General features: G+C 42.9%; 1 protein-coding gene across 1 annotated transcript in view; it reads left to right on the plus strand.

Moving 5' to 3' along the window:
• The window catches only part of LOC138580607 (retinol dehydrogenase 10-A-like), a 210,051-nt gene that overhangs the window by 80,804 nt on the left and 104,773 nt on the right, over positions 1 to 24,474 (plus strand). The window contains exon 2 of the mRNA XM_069651275.1: positions 19,240 to 19,338. Coding sequence (XP_069507376.1) covers positions 19,240 to 19,338 — 99 coding nt within the window. The remainder of the gene's footprint in view (positions 1 to 19,239; positions 19,339 to 24,474) is intronic.

The following is a 24,474-nucleotide window of genomic DNA, read 5'->3' on the forward strand; positions in this document are numbered from 1 at the left end:
CAGGGATCAATCTCGCTTCCTTCAGATTTCCAATTTGCTACCTTCTCTTAAGTCTTGCTAGGCCTTATCGATCCTATCTCCAATGCTCCCTATATCAATAATCTCTTCTAGGGCTATTCTAGATGGCCCAGGCATTGTCTCCTTTGATGGAAGAAACTCCTCTATATTGCCGCATGATATTGGAGACGTGGAGCCAAGTACCCCCACCCAAACCTCCACCCCATTGTTACCTATATGTTGGGAACCCGAGTGTGAGACACGTGCAGTGCCAGTGAAAATACCTATACCGAAAAAGAATCTTGGAAGTAAGGTTTTTGAGGAAGCTATACATGTATTCACGACAATATGATGGCCATTTGAATGAAATCTCGGGGGAAGTGGGAAAAACAAGCAAGGAAGAAGCCTGGTGACGTCATGAAAAGCAGAGCTGATGTACTCAGAAGAAGAGGTTGAAATTATAGACATTCCATAGAAACAAATGAGGAGGTGTTAATGATGAGCAACATTTTGGTCTCAGGATGAAGAAGCTCATTCTACAGAAATAATGGAGAAAATATCAAGTAATTTTACAAGTGTACACATGCAGTAACGCAAGAAGACGAAGTATTCTTAAAGGCTAGCTATGTAGTGAATAGATTGCAGTGATGCGTCAACATATATGCATAGGAATGTATGGACTATGGATGATTCCACAACGCATTTTAGCAGAGCTAGATCCAGTGAAAAGAAAGGCTTTCAGTGTGTCACAGATGGAAAAGCAATCGACATTCACAGGTGAATTGAAGAAAGACTTGGTTGGCCCAGCACCAGGAAGTCAAGGCCACCGTAAATCTGAATGTTCATGCAGTAGTTACAGAACGTGTGAAAAGAACAAACTCCTGTTTGAGATGAGGAGTGAGAACATCGAAGACGTCAGAGGTTCATCATTTAATGGTGTTTTAAATGCAGAAAGACTCTCAAACATGGTCTGCAGTCACGTGGATGGAGGAAAATATATACTGACACAAGCTGTATCGAAACAAAAAGCCACAGTATGCCAATACTCCCTCTTATTCTCAAGCGCAGAGAACATTTTCGAGGCCAAGTTCAAAGCCTTAATTGACTGGGAGAAGCCAAGAGTGATGATAGATGACAGGCTAATTGGTGGGAAGCTATTAGTTTTACTATAAATGTTGTGTTTTTATTAAATGAATTGAGTGAGAAGATCGAGCGTGTTAGTTGATGTTCGTTATACTCCCTGTTTTAGATAATTGATATTAAAACAGATGCATTTTGCCAACTTCCTGAGTCAGTTTGATTATTGATGTTTGAGTACATTCTGCATCCCCATCTATTGTTACTTCATCTTAAAGTATTACTGGACTCGGTTCCATTAACTCCTTGTGAATGCGATCAATATCGCGTACCCACTGTCTCCTTTTTCGTTCCACTTCTTCATCTAATTCTCTTTGCTTTCTCACTTTCCATCTAACTCTTCCCTTCTTATCTTTTCTCCTCTCTTCTTTCATTCACTCTACGCTCTTCCTCTTCCCTTTGTCTCTGTATCCTTTTATCCCTTAATTTCTGCACTTCCTCCTCTTCTCTTTTCCTTTCGTGCCTATCTCTTTCTTTGATTGCTCTCTGCCTGTTATCATACATTCTTTGCACCTCTGCCCTTTCTTTATTCTTTTGCTGCTCTTCCTGATACATTTATTCTCGCCTCTGCCTGTTCTTTCTCTTGTGTTCATCCTCTTTCAATCTCTTTTCTCGTTCTCTGTCTTTCCTGTGCTGTTTGTCTTGATCTTCCTATTGCCTGACTTCCTCAATACTTTTCCCATTGAGCTTGAGTAATATGTATCCCCCCATCCATTTGTTCTGAACGAGTGTTACCTCATCAGCTTTATCCTTCTCTCCTTTCATCTCTTAAGCTCTTGTTCTATGTTTGTTTTCATATTCGATCACTCACTTTTCTTCTCCTTGTTCTGCATGATCTTAAAGATCTCCTCCTTTCTTTTGGTCTCTTCTGGACTATTGTCACTGCTATAGGCAGGCGGTTCATATATCGGGTTACTATACCCTGTCGCCGCTTTCAGTTCCTTTAACGGATACAATCCTAAGTCTTCTGTACTTTCGCCATTCACTTCTGGTGAGGTAAGGGAAGCAGAAGGCTCAACATCTTCTTCCCTACACTGAGTAAGCATCCCTTGCGCAGGCGGTGGATCCTCTCTCTCCTCTTGGTACATCTTCCAAAGCTCTAAAATAGCTAACCTCTTTCCCAGTTTCTTCCCTGTGTACGCAGCGTGCAAATATGCGGTCATATTGTACAGGAGGGCGGGATATTGACTGACAGGCCCATAGGTCAGTGCTCACCCTCTAGTACCTGTAAAACAAGATAGCTGCACCATGTGAGGAATGGGGGTGCAGGATTCACTTACTCCAACACGACTCAATAAGGAGGACACAGTATTTTGGCAAAGGGAAGTCTGCTTAATGACAAGTACATCAAACAGGGAAACACATTTTTTTTTTTTTTTAATTTGTTTTGGCTTAAGCCTTTACAAAAGGGAAAACAATACAAAACAATTTGCATTAAGTACAAAAAAAGACAAAACTTGTGTTAAAATTTCTTACTGTCCACCAACCCTGCCAAATTTTTCTAGTCCTGTAAATTCCATGCTTAGGTACATTTATCCTTTGGATCGTTGTGTTAGATTGTCAGACCACTTTCTATTAGCACCTGGGTTGCTGCAAACGTAAGTGCAGCATTTTTCCCTGAGATAATTCTGTCCCAGAGGAAGTCTGTGAGTATGTCTTCCTCCCTCCGTACCAGATCTCTAAAGAATCTTAGTCGCTGAGGCCAGGTGCCTTCACAATCCATTAGGATATGCTTTAACGTTTGTTTGGCAGGGTTTGAGCAGATTGAGCATAATTTTATTGCCATCTGCCCTTGATTACGTTTTACCAGAACAGCCCCACAGTGGACGAGGTTCAGTCTCATTCTGAGGAAGTCTATTTGGAGATTTCAGTAGATAACATGAGAGAGATCCAAGTTTCTTTTCTCCCTTCAAAAATATGTTTTGAGTTGGGTCCTCTCTTACTTTCTCCACTGTTTCAATCCAGTCCCGTTCTTCTAGTCTGCATTTTACTTTAAGTGGATTTAGAGCCAGAGTCTCTTCATTTAGATCCAGTTTCTTTAGCATTTCCAACGTTTTCCTTTCCAGCGAAATGAGAATAGTGGATTTTTTCAATAGTGCTTCGTGTTTGAGGTCTCCATACAACGTCGAGTCCTTGCTTAGTGTTATTTCCCTGAACAGTGAAATGAGCTTCCAGTCGGCCATACAGTTTAGAGATTTTAGGCCTAGTTCAAATCTTAGGCTTTTTAAGGATGCACAATTTGGGAGACCCAAAACTCTTTTCCAGAGGCGACCCTCGTAGTTGTCCCAGTTTATGAACCAAAGATCCGGTTTTGCTTCTAGTCCGTATAGAACAACTGGAACCACTTTGGCGAGATAGAACTTTACCAGAGGCAAAATGGAGAACTTACAAAATTTGTAATTTAACTTAATCATCTGTGATGTGAATTGTGTTATTTTAGCTAACACTTCATTTTCTACTTTGTATGTTGCTGGATGGGCATAGATGTTATATCCCAGATATTTTATGGTTTCTACTGTTTTAATCTGTTCTCCTCCCATGTTCCAGTTTATGTATTTTACTTTTGACAATGAGTGTTTTAAAATCAAAATGTTTGATTTAGATGGATTAACTGTCAATTTGTTTAGTCCTACATATTCGTTCAGTTTGTCAAGTAGGTGTTGTAGCCCAATTGGTGTTCTGTCGAGGAGAACTATGTCATCCGCATACGCCAACCAGCAGATTTTCCTCCCATTTAGTGTTGGGCTTATCAAGGCAGACGTTTCTAGAAAATGGCCCATATCTGCCAGGAACAAGTTGAAGAACAGAGGCGCCCCCAAACACCCTTGTCTTACACCTCTATTAGCTTCAACTAGTCTAGACAGATGACCCATTGCGTCGAGCCGTATTCTTAGGTTGGTGTTTTTATGAAGTTCCACTAAAATTGATAGAAGAGATTCTGGCATTCCCCAGTTCCGGAGTTTGTCCCACAATAGGACTTGTTCAACCTGATCGAAAGCTTTAGACAGATCTATCCAGGCTCCGTACAGCATTTGTTTTTTCCCCCCTCTCTTTTGCTCATTCAAGATGTTTAGAATCAGGCCATTAATAGATGTTGAGTGGCCTTTGCGGAATCCTGTTTGAAAGCGTGATAGAATATTAAAATCTTCGACCCATTTCGAGACATGAGACAGTAATAGTCTCATGAAGACTTTGCTTTCAATGTCCAGCAATGCTATCGGTCTATAGTTCATTGGTATACGACGATCCCCGGATTTAAAGAAAGGTACTATAAGGGCCGTTTTCCAAGATGCTGGAAAGGTTTGTTGCTTTAGTATTTCTTTAAAGAGAGCGGATAATAACTTTGACCACAATAATGGTTCGCTTTTCAGTGCCTGATAGGTCAAGCCGTTTAGACCCGATGCTTTAGATAATGAGGAACTGGCTATAATTTCCCGTATGTCTTCTTCACAGAAATTAAGTTGCCAATGGATATCTGGTTTGGGTCTAAATTCGCGGGTGTCGTCGCTCTTATATGTCTCTGTCAGGTAGCTCATCCAGCCATCTTCTGAAACTAGGTTACATAATGATTGTGCGTGCGCCCCTTCGAACTGGTTCATTACTTCCCAGAAGTTCTTGCTGTTTTTTTCTCTGAGTGTTTTAAGTATGTGCTCGCCATCTGTTTGTATCCGAAGAGCATTATGTGAGATCGACCATGATTTGTAATTGGCTTTTTGGGTTCTTATTTCAGTTTTCATATCCTCCACTGAAAGTCCTGCCTTTTTGATGTCTCTTAACATTTTCCTATGCTCTCTTTTTCTTCTTTGTGTGGATTCGTCGAAGGCGTGCAGGTGTTTCTGTTTGACTTCTCCCGCTAAGTATTTGGGTGCTAGAGTTGCCCATAGAAAGTTGGTAAATCGGTGTGGATCGCATTGTGATTTCCATATGTGTTCAGGAATCATTTTGAGTTTTCCATTTAAATTAGTTCCCCCATCTTTATATTTTACGACTCTAAGTTTTCCTTTCTTCCCCTCAAGCAACTGTAGTTCTCGTTCAGCTTCTGTTGTTAGAATATTTTCGAGTGACAACTCCAGTCTACTGTGGTCACTGCCAGACTCCTGTTTTATTTTTAGTGTATAGGGCGAAGCATGCAGAGTTTTTGAAACAAAGATATAGTCTAAGGCTGAGGATGAGTTCCCTCTTCTCCAGGTTATATATGGTTCTTTTACACCCTCCTGTGAGCGCACTACCATATGGAGGTCCCATTGTTCCATAAAATCCTGCCATTGTTTTCCCAGAGTAATTTTCCTATGTGTTACTCGATCTCGGTCTCCTTTTAGGGGATATATGCAATTCGTGTTGAAGTCTCCAGCTACCACGATCTTACTAGAAACTAGAGTTGTTTTTAGTAGTTCGAATAGAGATGCTAAGTTCTCTAGAAAACAGTCTAGTTTCGATGTTGCAGGGTTCCAGTAAATGTTTACAAAGACCCAAGTTGTGGTGGTTTCTTGTATAGATACTTCAGCTCTGCATGCCTGAATGCCTTGGGGATTATTCCATATTTCCTTTGCATTTTTAAAGACTTGGTTTTTTAGTGCTATTAGTAAGCCTCCTGAGGGCCGGCCCAATGTTTTTTGTACGGCTGACAAACAATGAACCATATACCCTTCGATGTTTAGCGGATTAACCAACCAGGTTTCTTGTAAAAGAATCGCATCCCCCTGATTGAATAAGTATGACCTTGTTTCTTTGCCTCTGATGACACTAGAGCCTCTTGTGTTCCAACTAAAGATGTTAACATGGTTCTTTCTAAAGTCGTTGTGTGCCCAAGCCCAACTTCTTCAGAACTTCTGACAGTATGTCTGGTAGGAGCATAAGGGTGTTTTCTTTTGTTTTGAGATCTTTTTCTAAACTACCTTGCTTTGTGAGGATTGCCTCATTTTGATATATTGTTTCTTTGTTTGGGCATGGGAGAATGCAGTGTTTGGCCATAATGTTGTTTTTCTTATCATTGCATGAAACTTCCAGTCCATAGGATTCCAACTCAACTGAGTTTCGCAAGATATCATTTCTTGCGTTCGCTGAAGTCATAATGAGTTCAACCAGGAATGGATCACTTGACGACGGGAATTTCACGCTTTCAATGTCGTTGGATTTTAAAGAGTGGAGGTCTCCTATTTTTTGTATTATGTTCAGAATCACTCCCCGGTTTAAAGATTTATAGTGGCCGCGGTTTGAGCGCAATCTCAACCAAATCCTTTCATTGGCATTTCCCACTGATGTGTTTTCAGTTGGTTTATCGCATATTTCGGAGAGTGAGTGGATACCTGCAGCATTCTCCTCACGATGCATCTGGGTATCAAGTTTGACGAATTTCCCTTCTCCGTTTTTTATTTGGTTGTCATTTATTTCAGGTGTGTTTTTCCCCAGCATGTTTGCTGGAACAGTTACACCTGGAAGGGTTGTGCTTGGGTCCTTGAAAGCCAACGGCTTCTTTGTTAGAAAGATGGGGGCAATTTTCCTGTTTTCCTGTTGATTTGTGGCAGTGACATTCCCACAAGTTCTTTTTACTACAGACTGCCTTCTTTTTTGTGTGAAAATTGGGGCCCATTTGACTGCTTTGGCTATGTTCTCTTTTTGAGGTTGAGCGACTAGGTTTTTTTTTCTTGTTGTTTCCTCTAGATTTATCTGTTTTTCCAGATCCTTTCCAATCTCTATGTTTTTCTTTTTTAGATTGTTTTTTTGTCCTGTCAGCTCCTCTGTTTGTAAGCCAATGCTTGCTTTCGTTATTGGAACTATATCGTCCAATTGTTTGTCTTTAGTTAAATTGATCTTTGTACAGATGTCAATTTTGGCCTTCTGGTTTCCTTTTCCTATTTTGAGTTTATTTTTTTTTTGTGCCGATATGAGGGGTTTTAGAGTCGCCCACAATGGTGTCCTGCTCCTCACTAATCCCAACGGATTGTATTTTTCCCTGGATCTTACCCTTTTCTTTTCCAATTTTATTTTGCTTCAGCCCTTTGTTATGTTTACTTTTGTTTTTAGACTGTGAAGATTTAGAGCTCTTTCTCTTTGCCAAGTGATTTCTCCTTTTTCTTCTGCCTCTTGATGTTTGTTCCCCTTGTTCTTGCCATTCCTGAGGTTTTCCTACCTGATTGGCTTTTTGGTTATCAGATTTAGTTTCTTTTGTGTTTTTTTCCAATATCTGCCTCTTCCTCTAGTACTGTAGCTAGTCTTAAGAATTCTTCCATTATTGAATCTGAAAGTGGGGTGTCCTCCAATGAGTATTCCTGAATTTTTTCTGGGGTTTCTTCTATTTGAACTGGGGGCAGTTGTCCCTTCAAGGCTGACAAAATCTCTTTCAAAAGTGTGTTGTTTTGGTTTTCAATTTGATTTTTTTCTTTCAGTGATTGCTGGATAGAGGAGATGTCGAGTCCTTGTTTTACAATCTCAATATTCAGTGCCTGAATTGGGGTGCTCAGTTTTGTATTGATGGCATTTGCCAGGCCCACTAAAGTAGAGTCACAAAGAGAAATTTCTTTAGTCATTTCTAGCAATGTCCCATTTTGCGATTGGACTTCTCCTTTTAGCATCTCAAAGACTGAAACCAATGAGCTAAGAACAAAGTTCAGTGCTTTCAATGTGTCTGTATTTGGATGTGTTGTTATTTCTTCATCGTCTTTTCTTTCTAAGTCCCTTTGTTCCAGCATTAGCTGTACAACAGTTGATGAAGATTGTAGGTTTTGTGGAGTTGGGGTGAATGCGTTGTCTTCCTCAGATGAGGTACAGGTTTCTTTTTCCAGGTGTGCTGCAACAATGTGTATTTCTGTACTAGAAGTCGGGGTTTGAGAGTGTCTTGGTTCTTCCCAAAGAATGAGGGATTCGCCTTCGATGTCACTGTGGCTTTTATGTCGTTTATTCCCGAAATGATTTTCTATTTTGCTTTGTATTTTTCTTGTTGAGATAGTGTATTCCAACCCTTTTTTCCAATTATTCATTATAGCGATATTTGGATTTTTCTCTATCTGACTTTTTGTAGGAGTACTATGTTTTTCATCAGCATGTACCAGAACTTGGATTTCTTGTCCATTCATCAGATTAGCATTCTCCTGAGCGAGTTGAGCAGTTGGTATGATCACTTCACAGCTTTGATTTAAATACGATCCATTCCCTGCCCCTTCCATGTCTTTGGTGCTACGAAGTTTCATCAAGTTTTAGTTTAATCAACAATCTGTGATGTATACACCGTTTGTTGGTAGAAAGTGGTAAGCGATGTGTCTACACTTTAAATAAGTCTGGGGTAGTTAGTCACTTTACGTCAGAAGTGCTCACTACCAAGGGTGAAGATGTAGTGCTAAGTAGTCACTTTAGTTATATCAGACCCGAGGAAAAAGGTCTTTTATCGAGTCGTAATTAGACAAAACAGCGTGATCAAAGGATATAATTTCCCGCAGTCTCACGTTGTATGAACAAGTATTGTAAACGATGTAGACCTTACCTCGAGTTCACCTCAGCTGTTATTGGCTGCTGTTGGTTCTCCTGCAAGTCACATGTAGATTTTTGCGCCAACTGCGCCAAACAGCCGTACAACAGTCACTGGGCTTTACTCCAACAGCCGCACAACAGTCACTGGGCTTTACTCCAACAGCCGCACAACAGTCACTGGGCTTTACTCCAACAGCCGCACAACAGTCACTGGGCTTTACTCCAGCCGGGCTTAACGCCACAAGGGTGGTTGCCTTAGTCCTTTGTAGGCGGCCGCGATCACGTGATCCAGTCACGTGTTGCTCCTACCCCGCCTCCTCCAGGAAGCACGCTGATGCGTTGGGAGGAGCGGCAAACACACAGTGCTGGATTGGATGCACTTCCCCCAAAACGAAATGCAGCTTTCGAACAGATAGCGGAAACAAATGGAAATCAACATCGTTGCGATCGCCTGTCTCGCTCCAACTTCCACGAACTTCAGTTGAACATCAACTTTTATGCCTAAAACTCGTCATCATTGACGTCTAACTCTACAAAACTTGTCATGCACTACAATTGGTTAGGAAAGGTAATTTAAGTGTAGGTGCTATATCTGTATATGATAATAGAGCATGCGGATTGGATAACTCTTATCGGGTGGGCATCTACGCCCCTCCCTCTACATCACACGTGATAGACGTCACTACCTGTATGACGTCCTATTGGTTCTACTATCTATAGGACTCCAGATAACTTGGTCCATTGTGATTGGGCAGGTTACACCCCTAGACATAAATCCCCATTTTAATTAGCAGCATGCAGAATGGACACCCAGGTGCCAGGTGTCCCAAGTTTCACCCTGCCTCCCTTCCATCAATCAGTATCTTAGGGCTATGTGTCAATTAGCTGGCTGGGTATGGCCTCGGAGCTGTAGCCTCTTATCAGGAAAAGTTATGGCATCCTCGAGTTCTGGATGACATCAGGCGGTATTACCTCTTCGCGCCTGGCTGGTCATGTGTCTGTTCACCATGAATCTGCTTCAGTTTCCCTCTTATTCGTGTATTTGATTCTTCTACAGCCTCGCCACCTGCCTGGGGCCTCTTTAACCTGACCTTCACTGGCAGGCTGGTATGCTCTGAGGTTTCGACTCTTCAGAGTTGCCGCTCTCCTCCCTTCCTGGAGATGACCTCGATTTCCCAGGCATGAGCCGCTCTTTGTTGAGTTTCGATTCCGCTCTTCCCTCCATTCTGGCAGGAATATGAAACCTGGCCTAGTAGGCCTCTGGCCGCCTGGGCATACTTCTGCACCACAAAAATGGAGTCGCACTTATATAATGTGCTTCTTGAGCTAGATATATAGTTAGTGCATGCCGCTTCTATTATTCTACTAAGCATAGCAAGCAGTATTGTTTCCTTAGCTTCTTGCGTTCCAAGCCTATTTACACGTGTTAACTGATTGGTTACTTCCATCTTGTTTTGTAGCATGTTTCCTTACGTTTTAACATCGTCTCTTTCCTGCGTCCATTACATCTATTTTCATAACTGCTTCCACTGGAGTGTTATCTTCGATAGCCGGTTTTGTTCATTTGCAAGTCTGTCCAGGCTCTTATGTCATTTTCACTGGCCTTCCATTAAGGCTCTTTGGGTCTCTTCATGGACCGTCTGTAGGTACTCTTCATTTCGTCTCAGCGGCTAGTACGGCTGTCTGATAGGGTACCGTGCTGCCCAGGGTTGTCTGGTTATGGGCACTTCAACAGGTATGGATTTTCTGATGTACACTGTGCAGAGTCCCAGTGCAGCTCTTTGTTGGTTCATCTGTTCCTCATACGTCACATACCTTGGCATGTACGCTCTTGGTACCTCGAACTGAGGGGTAGGGGTGCAGGCCATGCCTGGGACCTCCTCTACACTCTCCTCTACAATGTGCTGTAATACCGCTTTTGACAGCGATCCCCCTTGCAACCATGGCATAAACATTTTATCTGCTGTGCCCTTTACCCACTTCGCACTATACTGTTTGAGCCTGGGCATGTGCTTTGGCAGTGTCTTGCATAGGTCCATGAGAGGAGTAATATCTCCCATTGTGACAAGTCTCAATTGACTGTCAATGCTTACCAGTGTTTACACAGATACCTTTATAAAAACAACAAATATGAGCGTGCTTCAACACTCGCCGCTCAAAACCTCTTTTTCTCAATGACCTCACCCTACTTTTTGGTCGGCAATAACTTTTTATCTTTACTTCAGCTTTAAACAACTTATTCTTATCTCTCTTTGGCACCGACAAATAGACAGACAGACTAGTCGACTCTTTTACATTTAAACCATGGTACTCTTCTTCATCAAAATACTCTGACTAGAGTTTAACCCATCTCCTAACATAAACCTGTTTAAGTGCCGCCTAGTTTACCCTGATTGGGGTGTGAGACGAGTTCTTCTAAAACTCCTTGGGTTATGAATCCCGGGCCTTATCTCTTAAAACGCTCTTAGTTTACACTTTAAAACGCTCTTCGTTGACATTTTTATAATCAGCCCTGTTACTTTTCTAAATTACCACAATCCCATCCCCAAAGTCTGCCACTCCCCTCAGTCTACTCACCATTCGCTCGTTCAACTCGGGCCTTCGGTATCGGCTCCCCTCTCCAATCGACCACTTCCGCCTTCCATCTGCGAAACGCCTGTGGAAACCAGGAGGGATTTTGTCAAAGAGGGACCCGTCCCACCGGTATCGATTTTTGCTCTCCACAGGGAACCATGCAATCTTCTGGCTAGATATCGAGGGGTGCTCGATCGTCCAAAACTCTGGAGTTCTACTTAATTGATGGGTCTGGAATCATCCGACATGCTACCACGTGAACCGCTAGGCCCTTTTAAATGAGGAAGCGCGTCATTACATGGATGGGTATGCAGAATAACTCTTACACCAGTAACATGACTGATTCAGGAAATTGGCAAACATAATCTGTTTTAATCTCAATGATCTAAAACAGGGATTACAACGGACATCAACAGACGTCTCACAGCATAATCTCAATGCATCACATAAATATTAACACTTTTATAGTAAGAATGTGTCATACATGATGTCATACTGGGTGGCAAACTCTGTAGGGGATTGGATTGTGATTGGATCTCTATAGTCAGGTGGTCAATTTATGCCCACCCTTCTGCAAGTCATCCTCAACAGACACACCATTGGCTCTCAAACTATAGGGCTCTTCAATACATGGCACTCTTGTACCCTTCTGGAACATTTGACTTCGCTAGCAGCACATAAGCTGGTACCCCAGGTGCTTGTGGGTGGACTTGATCTTGCCTCCCCACACAATTAGCCCATCATCCATCATCACTCATGCCGCCTGCCATTTGAATTGTCTTTGAAATTGGCCTTGCAAAGTATCACTGCTCCTGAGAATAGAAGGGAGTGCAAGTACATCCTTGTCTTTAAGTCTCGGTGCTGCTTGCCCATGTTCTATTTTCATCTACCCCATGTGTACAGGAGACTGTGTTTGAGCTCCTTTCTTCGCATTTAATGATATTAAATTAATAAAAAGTGGCACTCATAATGTTTCCGCTGTACCTTAACAGGAGCTTGCCTCCATTCTCGTGTTCTTTGTATCTCCTTGAATAGATAACCAGTTCTCGGCTGCCCCAACCCTTGACACTGGGCCAGGCAGCCTTCTCGATCCTTCCTTGATTTTCAGCTGTGTTTCTCTGTTGCGCCATAATTTCTGCCCTTCTCTTTCACGGGTCCTGGCTTACTAAAGTTGCGACATTGAATATCCAGATTCTACACATGTATATATGTATATTGGCGGCACTGCCTGCAGTCTGTTCGCTACATATAGCCAGCCTTCATGATTACTTAGTCTACTTGCATTGCAGCATCTGTACAGTTATAAAGCAACTTATATTTTCTTCAGTGTTATTCGCACATGCAATCTTTAAATCGCACATGAAAGGTTACGCCATTCCTTATTCTGTCATCAGATTCCATAAGGTCTATGCATTCTTTTCTCCGATCATCCTTCTCAGTGCGTCACTCTCATCTCTTGTGACGTCACCAGCCTCTTTTGTTCACTTCTTCAGCACTTTCTCTCAGGAGACCGTCATATCTCTGCGGGTACATTTTATAGGGCTTTCTCTGTGGATTCCTTGTTTCGAAGATCTTTTCGCGGTAAAGGTATCATTATCGGCATTGGGCATGTCGCAATTTCCGGCTTCCAACAAATGGCCAGAATAGGAGCGGGACTTCTGGTGGAGGCATTTGGCTCCTCCTCTACAATGACAACATTTGGATTAACTAGAAGATGTCCCGATGGTGCCTGCTTATCTTTGTTCTTCGGGCAATGGATAACAGCCAGAGATGCCAAGTGTACACATATGCACATTTGTCAAACTGTCCTGTTTTTAAGAAACATCAGATTGCTTACAAATGGTCCCGTTTCATGCATAATGCCTCCTGCCAGTCCTGCGTATGCGATTTGCTAGCCCAGGCGTCGAATTTCAATTTTCTCATGTAAAATATGGGCCTTTGAATCTCAGCATCCTGTGTGCAAAGTTAGGACTGGCTTAAAGGTTTCAAGAGTAACATGGGGATGCCTTTTGGCAGCAATGGCAACACTTTGAAGACTGGACCTTGGAGGACATAAGCATAGCATGGAAATTGGAAACTACAAATCCCAGGATGCAGAGGCAAAAGGCCAGGGTTAACTGAATGCGTCACCCAATCAGCAGCGCTGATTCCAATGTATGTGGATGCTGTTGCTGGGAGTTGTCCTGCCTGCACAGGGAGACCAGGAAGGACTGTGAAATTGGTAGACTTGGCCCTTTCCTATACTTCACAAGGGCCGGAATACCCACAAAACTCACTATTGCTGTTGCCTCTCAGGCAACGCTTGCAAATCATATTTTGCTTTAATCTTATTGCCATAACGAATTCCATTATAGAAGCTTATCTGAAGGGCTTTAGGACACGGTTGGAACAGCGTAATTCTGATTTCAGAGCACCCGAAACCCTTACAGACAGTCAAAAACCGAACAATTTAAGAGGATTGCAAAGCAATGTAATCCTATTATGATACAAACCCCAGGCGCATGTTGAACTACAAATTCGAGATTAGAATGTTCCAGACGCTCAATGTGGCTAGCATATCACGAGGCCGATTAAATATGTGAAACGCATTTTAAAAGTATTGAGATCATATACATTCTAGAAAGTCCGCACAACCATTAATACAGCTGCATTAAAAAAAAGAAACCTTGTCAAAGCCAATTGTTTTGGCGTTGGTAGAGGTGGTGGGCTTCCGGTCTGCGGGAAGTAAGGGCAAGGGGGCGCAGGGAGGAAGAGGAGCAGTGAGGACTGCGGGAAAGAAGGAGCAAGGGAATTCGGGAAGTGAAGAAGAGAGGGGCGTTGACGCAGCAGAGTAAGGGGTGAAAAGTGGGTAAAAGAAGGGCAAGGAGGGATGGGCACGCTTGGCATAGCCTGCAGACAGTATGGACGAGGTGGCGTGTACAGGCAGGAGGACAGGAAACGACTGACTCTGTCTTCATGGCGTTCAGGAGATGTGTAAATCACACATATGTCAGCAGCTGGATCTAGTAGAAACCAATGTATCTCGGATGCGTGCCAGGCATAGCTTTCCGAGACACTGTTCATCATTTCACCACTAGGCGGCTGCTTGTCATTCAATAGGGGTCAAACCACTCACACCATCATGCCCTGGCCACAGGCATACAGTAGTGTGATGGCACATTTTCAATCACATAGGAATTCAGGTCCTGGTTCTTCTAAGCAGCATTGCTGGCTGTGTCCTTAAGCACCTGCCCGGTGCACCCATTAGGCACCAGGGTACACAGCTGCTGTGCACCTCATCCAATGGGAAAACACCCACTCAACTGGGTGATGCTAAATCAATTGGGTCCAAGGTTTCAATTTGACGCAGCAATTTGTGTAGGCATTCAATAACCTGTACAGGGAACACCTTTAAGATGTATTTGGTTGCATTTATAATGATCTATTATAGTCTTCTTTTTCTTGGATGTGGTAAATAAGTGGTGAATGCATTTAGTTCTAATCGTTATTTATGATATATTGCTTTTATTTATTTCATGTTTTTACAGTGCATATTGTAATTAAAGTATTTATTATTTCTTGTTTTTATGAGATACAGACTCTCACAATTGCATTTATTTTAGCATTAGAGGACTACATGTCCCAGAATGCATGGGCATATTGATATGGAGCACATACAGTCTGAGCTTGTAAAGCCCTTTAAGGAGGCCTCCCATTCTGTACGCACTAAAACGCTCCACTTCTTGATGAATCCCTCTCCCCTGCAACACCAGCTTCTTCAAAAGCGATGTGTATTTAGCTGACGCTGTTCACCCCTCGCTGCCCTCCCTACCCCCACCAGTTCACACCTGACCGAGTGCAGAGTGTCGCAGCCTACAGGTTTGGGCACATCCAGATACTTGACAATGTGGCATGGCAATGCCATCCCTGGATGCAGGAAGTATGCGTGGGATGTCAATAAAGGGGCAAATGTGTTGAGTATTTATTGCTGCTTACCTAGATTTAATTGTACATCCAACTAGTGAGTTCTTTAGGCATTTCACATAGACATCCTTTAAATTAATTTAACATTTCTTGCTTTTTAGAGATACACACTTGCATCGCTGCATTTCTTTTTTTACCACTACTTGACTACATGACTACATGACCAAGAATGTATAAGGCATATTAGCATTGTCACGGGGCTCCCTTTGACCAAGAAGTATGCCAAGACCATTTATATGAGACCAACATTTTTATTTGGGCTTTAGTTACAAGAAGGGGCCATCTTGAAGTATAAATCATTTACTTCAAACAGAAACAAAATGGCAAGGATGGGTCTTTTCCTTTGGTTGTCCGGGTCTCTGAGGCCTGGGAGACCAGTGCAAATATCATTCCTGATCCCTCAAGTAATCCAGGCGCTTTGAATTTCCATTCCAGTCCTCACAGTTCCAAAAGGGGTTTTGCCACCCCTTGAACTGGGAGATGGGGGCTTTAGGACTAGTAGCAACCTTTCCAGGGTCCCATATCCCAAGATGCACTTGGCTGAGTAGCCTTGTTAGCAGACGGGTCTGCGGAAGTAGACAACAGAGAGCGCTGAAGAGTTTTTGCTTAGGGTCAGTCTTACACGGGGTTGCTCCTGTTCCTTCTCCCCTCTTCTCTTTGATCTCGCTGTTAGCTCCCTGACCCACTGTCACTCCTCCTCCCACCATATGATCCTGCCAAGGGTCAAAGAGGTCAGCTGAATGTTCCTGTCCTGTCTGCTTAACTGACTCATTTTTGGCGTCTCCTTATTCCCACTTTCACTGCCTTGCATTGCCACCGCCTCCTTTTCTACACAACCTTCCTCTCCTGTCTTACTCCAGCCTTCTTCCCTTTCCCTAGCATCATCTGGTCTACACCACCATACGCATCTGGTGTTACCAACTCCAAAACCTTTGGCTCTTGGCACTCACTCCACCAGGCTACCACCTCTTCCCTTCAATGTTACAACTTCTACCGCCTCTCTACCACCTTCATCACGTCAACCAGCTCTGTATCACGCTTGACACCCGATGTCATTACCTCATCTGTGTCACTTCCAATCTCTGATGCGATCACCTCCTCCATCAGATTTCACTAACTCCACAGGCAACATTGTTCTTACCCACTCATCTTGCAACCTTGCTCTTACCATGTCCTCCTGACCACTCCTCTCTTCCCCTGATATTGCCTCCTCCTCTTGAACATTTAGAGCCTCATAAGAAGTTTGTCTTTATAACCCTTGATAATAGCTAGCTAACTCTTTTACTGTTACACATGCACAAGTGTGTGGTAACAGGAAGTGTATGCCTGATTCAGTCATGTAGATTCTTCAATTATTCCTCATTTCGGAGTCTTTAGGATCCCACCGGGCATAACATATTTTCAAATAAAGTAATTACAGCATTTAATAATATCACGAGGGAATGAATCTGTGTGCAGGGCGCGCGTGAAAGAGCAGCAGAGGGAGCAAGAATGAGGAATGAGCTGGGAGAGACCCAGAGAAAACTCCCAGGTTGACTATTCGATTAAATAATAGTGCTGCACACTCACTGGCATTAACACTTAAATAAAGAGCACAGAGGTCACTTAATTGTATGGCATTCCTTTATGTATCCAAACTTCCACAGTTCCTTATGAAGTCCACAAGGTGTCTGTCATTAGGGGAGCATTGTCTTTAAACGTTTTGAAAAGTAGTCCAGGTGAGTTGTGTAGTCCTTGAAGCCTTAAACGACTAACTACTACAGAGGAGTTCATGAAAATTCCAGTACCCTCCACACAGGTGCACTTATTTCCATTAAGGGAACCCCCAGCGCTCACCTTTGTAGAATGGGCACACTAGCCTATACGGCCTTTAAAGTGTGCGCTGGAATTTCCTTTCAAAGAGATACATGGATCCTCACTTTTGGGGGGCATTTTCAGTGTGTAAGTATGAGACTTGTGATTCACAAAAGCCTTTCCAAACCCTTTATGCTCAATCATATAGAATACCATGTTTTAACAAAAGGGCCGGTGCTGTCTCAGGTGATGTGTAATTTTGACACCCCTTTTCTCACAATGGGGCAAGGTTTGATGTTTTTAATGGCACATCCAGTATAGCGAATTGAAGTTACTGGAGTCTGCCCCCAACCTCAAATTACTTTTGGAATAAGAGAGAAGAGGCTGGTTTCTTTGTTTTGATACTGGTGCCTCTTCATTCCCAACACTCCACCTTAGCAGCAAAATGGCTGCCAAGCTAAAGGTGAAAGATTTGAAAGGTGCATTTTCTAATTTTGTGGGCCATGGAATAATTTAAAGTGGGCAAAGGGTGGACAAAGAAAAGAAAAATGTAGCTCGTGATATATTATACTTCTTATTTTATCTTGGACATTTGTACCTTACACCCCAAAATATATCCAAGCACTGAGCTGAAAAGGATTTGTTGAGAGCTGGTTCAGCTGGGGGACAGGAATGTTTTGAGTCTGTGTCTAAATTACAAATGTTTGTCAATATTGCAAAGCTCTTTCGGCAATGAGCTACCTATCTCAACAATGCACCTATCTACCTCAATCAGCGAATCTCTAAACGTTTTTTAAACCACCATGTTGCCTACGTTCCTCTGCCACCTTAACCCTAGCAATACCAAGATTCCCCAGAAAGAGAGCAGGCGGAGCAAGCTTCACTGTCATAGCTCCTACTCATTGGTGCGCCCTACTACCATCTACCCAAGAACAGATTCAGTACATAATCTTCAGAAAGACACTTAAAACCATACTGTTTAACAAATATGTATAAGGCCTGGCCTACCAGCTTTCTCATGACTGTATTTCACATTCTAACAGGTGCTAGCGTCGTGATACTTCCTGGTCGTGGCGCTATCAACAAATCAAATAAATATATAAACGAATTCCAGAGCTTTGCATAAGGCTCTGGATCTTTTGTAATACATTTTTGAGAGTTTGTTTTTAACAGTAGATCGAAGAGGTCTGGGAGGACATAAAAATGCAAACCCATGCGCTGAAGATAGTTTGGGCCTACTCAATGGAGAGCTTTCAAAATGGTTGTGAACACTTGAAACGTAACCCTGGCTGATACATGGAGCCAGTTTAGATGTCCAAGAAGTGGAGTGATATACACTTTCATAGAGGAACAAGTAATTATTCTGCCAGCTATATATTCTAACGATTGGAGGCGATATATAGCAGTTTGTGAGCCCCTGGTAGTAGAGCATTTCCATAATTAATACGCTAGACACTAATTGCTCTTTCTATAGCAGCATTATGATCTTCAGAGATGGAAGGTTTAATTCTAGCAGGGGGATTGGGTGGAAGAAACTCAAAACAATGCAATTAGTGGTCTTTCCATGGGAAATAGGTAACATTTATCATTTCAATTTTCTGATGAATACCCCAATACCCCCAAATTTCAACCGTTTTCATTGGTGGACCGGTAGATGGCTTGACAATAATCTAGTGATGAGACTGTGGCCCAGAAGTTGTTTCCTCAAGGTCGGTAGAGTCATTTAAACCCAGGTTAAAATTTCCCATAACCAGTGTTTGTCCGATTGTACGTATAGATGGTAAGAGGGCCTGAAGCAGCTGTGTAGTGAAGCCTACACCCGTAGAAGGATGGAAAAAAAGAAGTATATGCAACAACGCTGATTTTAAAATGACGAATTTAAGACTGAGAATGTCACAATCTTGAATAGCAAGTTCAGGCACTTCAAAATGTGTAAATGACTATCTAAAAATAATGGCAACACTGCCTCCTCTGCCAGTCTGCCTAGTCCTGCTTATGGTAGAGTACGCAGAGGGTACAGCCAGGGCAATTGCCGGCCTTCAATATGTGTGTATCCAGGTTTCTGTAAGAGAGAAAATGGCATGGCAGGGAAGAGACCTCGCATTCAAAAGAGCACTTTTAGTTCGGCACTTTTTTGATGTGGCACTATCGCATGGTGTACTTCAAAGAACATTATTAGTAGCTTAGACTAGTTCGACTTCGATTTAAGTCTTAATGCATAATATTTTTAAAAAATAATACCATTGATAATGTTTATTTTCTTCATTTAAAGTACAATGTAACAGTAAGTTGTGGCTGTTCTTTTTACAGACTGTCAAAGCATTCCTTCCGAAAATGATAGAGATGAATCGCGGGCACATAGTGACAATTTCCAGTTATCACGGATTGATTGCCACAGCTGGCATCGAGGTCAGTGTCAAATAATCTATCTCTGTAAATGAACTTTTTTTTTCTCCAAAACATCTCTGTTGGTTTTTCAGACTAACAGACAAATAATAAAACATACTGTGATATATTGATGGGAAAGCCTCATTAACCAGCTGTGCTGAAAGTCAATAAATCACATATCTGAGGTTCAGCAAATATAAGGTAGGATTTATTTAATTCTTTGATGTGCTGATAAGGAGAGAATGGTGTGATTTTGAAAGAAACCTTATGCATGTTTTTGGGTGCTGGAGGGCTTCATCAGGCCTCATCAAGGTTAAATGATCGCTCTGATTAAAATGGCTTGTATTGGTTTGGTTCTGCAATAAAATGTTATAATGTTTTGTTCATCCGGATGCTCATTATAGCTGTGTATGATGTTGTCTACTTTGAGGAACGGGACCCATAGATGTAGCCTTGAAAGTTGAAGTGGCCAACCCAATCATTATTTACTTATCTGGAGGCTGTTGAAAACGTTTCTAATGTATTTTTCTAACGGAAACAAATTGTTGTTCCATTGTATGCATTGTCATAGTTTTCTTTTAGAACAGGGATTTGAGCCATGAGCTCATTTATGCATTTTAAGAGGGGAATGAAATCCCCCATGTTTGCCCCCAATTCTTCTGCATGTTTATTCTTTTTCATAACGTATTTTCTTGCCTACATCTTTTGAATATTCTTTTCTTTATTTCTCAGATTTTTTCTTTTGCACTTCCCCTGCTATTTTTTCCCTGCTCTTTCACCTTAAGGTAGTTTTGCAATTTGGTGCAAAATTTCTATTTTTTGCACCAAATTTGTTGGAAATAAGACATTAAAATGATGTCATTGTTTTCAATAAGTTTTTCCTGACGTGCGTTTGAGATAAGCGAAAACCGTAGCAAAAACTCAAATATTTGAGTTGCACTTATTAAGCAGAAAGTAGAGCTTATTGTGAGCCATCTTGTGCAGTTGGCCAGATATGTGAGGATACCTTATATCCGCAAAGCCTGTCTGCTCACTATTACTGCAGAAAGTAGATGAAGTTTATAGACAGTGCTGCATTTCACAAACGTGTGTTTAATCTTTACACAGTATGTCAATCTTAGTTCGCAAGTGAATTATCTTAGAAGATAATCTTATGATGTATGATCTTTGAGGCCACTTATGGGCTCATTACTTCCAATTAGCACCCTGGGGAGCAGGCGATTCCTCCAGAGCCCTAGAACTAACCTGCCCCCACCCCTCCCCACACCCGGATCCCCACACAGCTGCAGTACTCGAGTGCAACTTAGTGCTGACGACGTGCATTTTCACAGCCGCATCTTTCCACTAGTCAAATATTATGCAATCGATGCACTTTTCTTCTATTAATATCTAAATTGCACCCACTTGTCAGGGGTCATCTGGTACCCTTAGCATCACACTTTGCCAAATCATTTTATTAATGGAAATGTTATATGCTTGTGAGATGTTGCTGTACGCTAGATATATTTAAACAGTCTATACGTGACCTTTGCAAGAATAAAGTAAATATAAAAATAAAAGTGGAGCCCTGAAAGAGAGGTTCATGCTGAGTTCCCATAACTGCTCACTTTTGCAGATCAAGTGTTGAAACGTCTGCCCAACTAAGGTTCTGGCTATGAAGAGCGTACAGGAAGGAGTGTATGAACTTACAAACAGTATGCTAGCACATGCCGAACTCCAACTCATCTGCATATTATTTTTACTTTGCTCATTATTAATGATTCTTAACAAATTGTCCACAACTTAACTAATGTGTGGATTCAGTCAGACCTGCCCCATTTCCTAAAACATGGCAAAAAGCATGCAGTTTTTGATAGTCCTATTTTGGCTAACATTTTATCATCCATTTTGTACATCTCAGCTAGTGATCACTATGAGTGCAAACATGTTTCTGTTAATTGTTTTATTGCTTTGCTTATTAATAAAAATAATATAGCTTTATAGACCTGCAGCGATGGCCGTACCAGGCGTGATGGGCCCTGAAGACCGAGTTAACGAGGTATGAGGGACCATAACGCCGGTACGGCCTGAGCTGCAGGTCTATAAAGCTATTAGAACACCGTCAGTGTTTAATTAAAGTACAATAAATGAGACACATTTAATTGAAGTACAAAAAATTGCAAAATGGTAAATAAATGTTGCAGACATTTTTTTGCCATTTAGCATTTTTTTGTACTTCAATTAAACATGTCTAATTTCTTTTTATAGGGTGGTGGAAGGTGATTGGGTGGGAGGAGAATGCCATTAAAGGGGAATCAGGTGTGGGTATGCCTGCCCACTATTCTAATTAAGTTATTTCGTGTGTTTTTCCCCCACTACAGAAATGTAAGCTTCCAAATACTCCACACTAACATGCAGTTACAAAACATCTGCAAGCAGCATCTGCATATACACTCATTTAGCAGGCTATCAACTTACATTTGTGTGCCCTTCTTTTTCATTAGCCTTTCCATGCACCAATGAACGTGAGGAGCTGAGGCAAGGTTCCCTGTGACTTCGTTGCCGAAAGAACGACATATTCACAATCCACATTAAGCTAAAATGCAGCTTTTACACTTGTTGAAATGCTTTGCTTCCGACCTGAAAGCGGAAAGCGTTTATTTCGGCTTTCTTTCTCTGGGCGGGGCTACGTGGCACACGTTGGTCTTCCAATGTGTAATTCAGACCGGAAAGTTAACTCTTTCCGCCCTGAAATTACACGGAGACCAACGCGTCCAGTTTGCAGGCTTCCACGGCTGCCGGCAGCTCAGCGGGAACACGTAAGTAATTCCAACCTGATTTCCGGGCTGTGATCAATCTGCGGGGTATACCAGTTCGTATAGCCCGCAGATTGACCAATCAGGATTGCAAAACACCTGCTAGGGTGTTCTAATTCTTAATATAGCCCTTTGGCCAGGGACGTCATTTGGGGGTTGCCAGGAGTAGCAGCTGCTACCCCTGGCTCCCCCTCTGCTACCCCTACACCTGGCTTTGCCACCCCTGAGCCACTGGACAAAGATGCAGTGCAAAGAGTATATATCCGTGTTGCACCTCAAAAAGGCGTTTGTAAATGCAGCTAAATGTGCCACAGCTTTTTTCACCTGGAATCTAGATCTCGCTAGCTGAAGTAATAACAGGGATGCAGGAAAAACCATGAAGCCGCCATCACTAACAGGTTGGCAGTCCATTAGTGAAGAAAGCAGAATGGTTGGGTTCAGAGGCGGGCTGTCTGTGCAGCTCATAGGGCATGGTGGCTGGGTCTAGCTAGCTGGGAATGGGTAAGAGCAGCCTGCAGTGCTCAGTGACAGCACAGCATGAACGCACATCTCATCAGTGTTTCCTGTCTGCTTTGCACATCCAGTGAGCCACTGGGCCTGTGATGAGAGGGGTGGGCCCCAGGGGCTTCTGCCACCAATCCTGCCTTGGCACTGTGGGGCCTAACCTAGATCTGCCAGACCTGCATCACAGATACACTGTAGATAGACGTAAGGTGAGGTAATTAATGTACACGAAGTTGCCCTATGCCTTTTATGTAAACCATCTGTTGCTTCCTCCAGAAAAAAAATATATATTTGGAAGGATAGGTCAGGGGCAACGCACTTGCTTTGAGAACCAGAGGCTGCAGTGCGACATGGATTCAGTTCCTGTTCCAGTACTTATAAGCTGGAGAATTAGTGATTTACAGATGTTGGGAGAGAGTATTTGAGATGTAATGTGTTGTGAGAGTGTTGAAATGCATCGAATGCAGATATAAGACATTTTAGGGAGGTAAATGAAACACTGTTGGGGTGTTGAAGGGTGGCACAGGAGACTTAAGTCGCTAGTTTGCTTGAGGTTGAAGGTGTTGGAGCATGCTGGAGACTCAAGTTGCTGGAGGATGACACTGTGTAAACCAGAAGGTGTTGGAGCGAGGCATTGGAGGTGTATGGTGTTGGAGGGCGGGAGTGGTTGCCACACATTTAAAGCTGTTGATGGAGGGCCCTAAGTGACTCGCATTGGATGGTTTGGTGCCCGTGGTGAAAATAGTTGGGGGATATTCAGGCTCTGAGTGACTGGTGGCAGTGGGTGGCTGTACAATGGTTCAAAGTGCACTATTGACGAGAAAATCCCTGTGCATATTGTCCAAGTGTAAAAGCATGAATTGGTACAGCCTCTGGTTGTCTTCTGGTTGGACTTGTGTTGGTCAGTTGCTGTTCCAGTCTGTGGCCAGACACTTGGCAGGCACTGGATGTCTGTGCTTTGGGGTTTAGGCCTCTTCGAGTTGTCTTCCGGAAGCTGGACCAGTTGCAGGGGCCGATCCAGACAGATCTGTTTGCATCAAGGCTCAACGCGCAGACACCCAGGTTCTTCAGCAGGAGACTGGACACCAAAATGCAGGGGACAGATGTGTTCCTACAGGAATGGGGCGGGAAGCTGCATTATGCGTTCCCTCCGTTTGTGATGTTGAGCAGAGTTATATCAGAAGTGCACAGGTAGAAGGCAATGATAGTGATCGTAGCACCGCAAATATGGTTTCCAGGTCTGATAGAACTTTCCTCGGATTTCCAGCAGATTCGCCCATAAGACATACAGCTGCTCACAGACCCAGCTGGACAGTGTCATCGTCTGAGAGCATGGGAGTCGCTGCCGCTGATGGCCTCCAGAGTGTCAGGGGTAAATGGGCGTTGCCAGGCATTTCAGGCCCGGCTGCCCAGCTCATCTCAGACTCCTGGGCCACATCCACTCGTGAGAGAGATTTTTGTGCAAGAAGAGGTATTCCTCCAGTTTCTGCCCCTGTAGTATCGGTCCTCAATTTTCTGGCTGTCCTCCAAGAGAAGGACAAGACTTCCAGGACACTAGGCATGTACAGGTCAGCCTGGACACGTGGCAGTGGATGGCTCTCCAGTGGGAGAACACCCAGCAGTAGTGAGACTAATGAAAGGAGCAAGATTCCGCTCACCTCCAGTGCCAAAATACTCTCGGCTTTGGGATGTGACCGTGGTGCTGAGGTTTCTAGGCGACTGGCCAGCTAGAAGGACTAAGACGAATTCCACATCTATATCATACTCGTATATGCCCGGGCACCCGAAGTTGTGAGTCCTGTCCTGTATCAGAGAATATGAGTCCAGGACAGCAGAGCATCGTCCGGCAGTGACTTCT

The sequence above is a fragment of the Ambystoma mexicanum genome, chromosome 3p, assembly GCF_040938575.1.
Source record: "Ambystoma mexicanum isolate Mex_15411 chromosome 3p, UKY_AmexF1_1, whole genome shotgun sequence".
NCBI lineage: Eukaryota > Metazoa > Chordata > Amphibia > Caudata > Ambystomatidae > Ambystoma > Ambystoma mexicanum.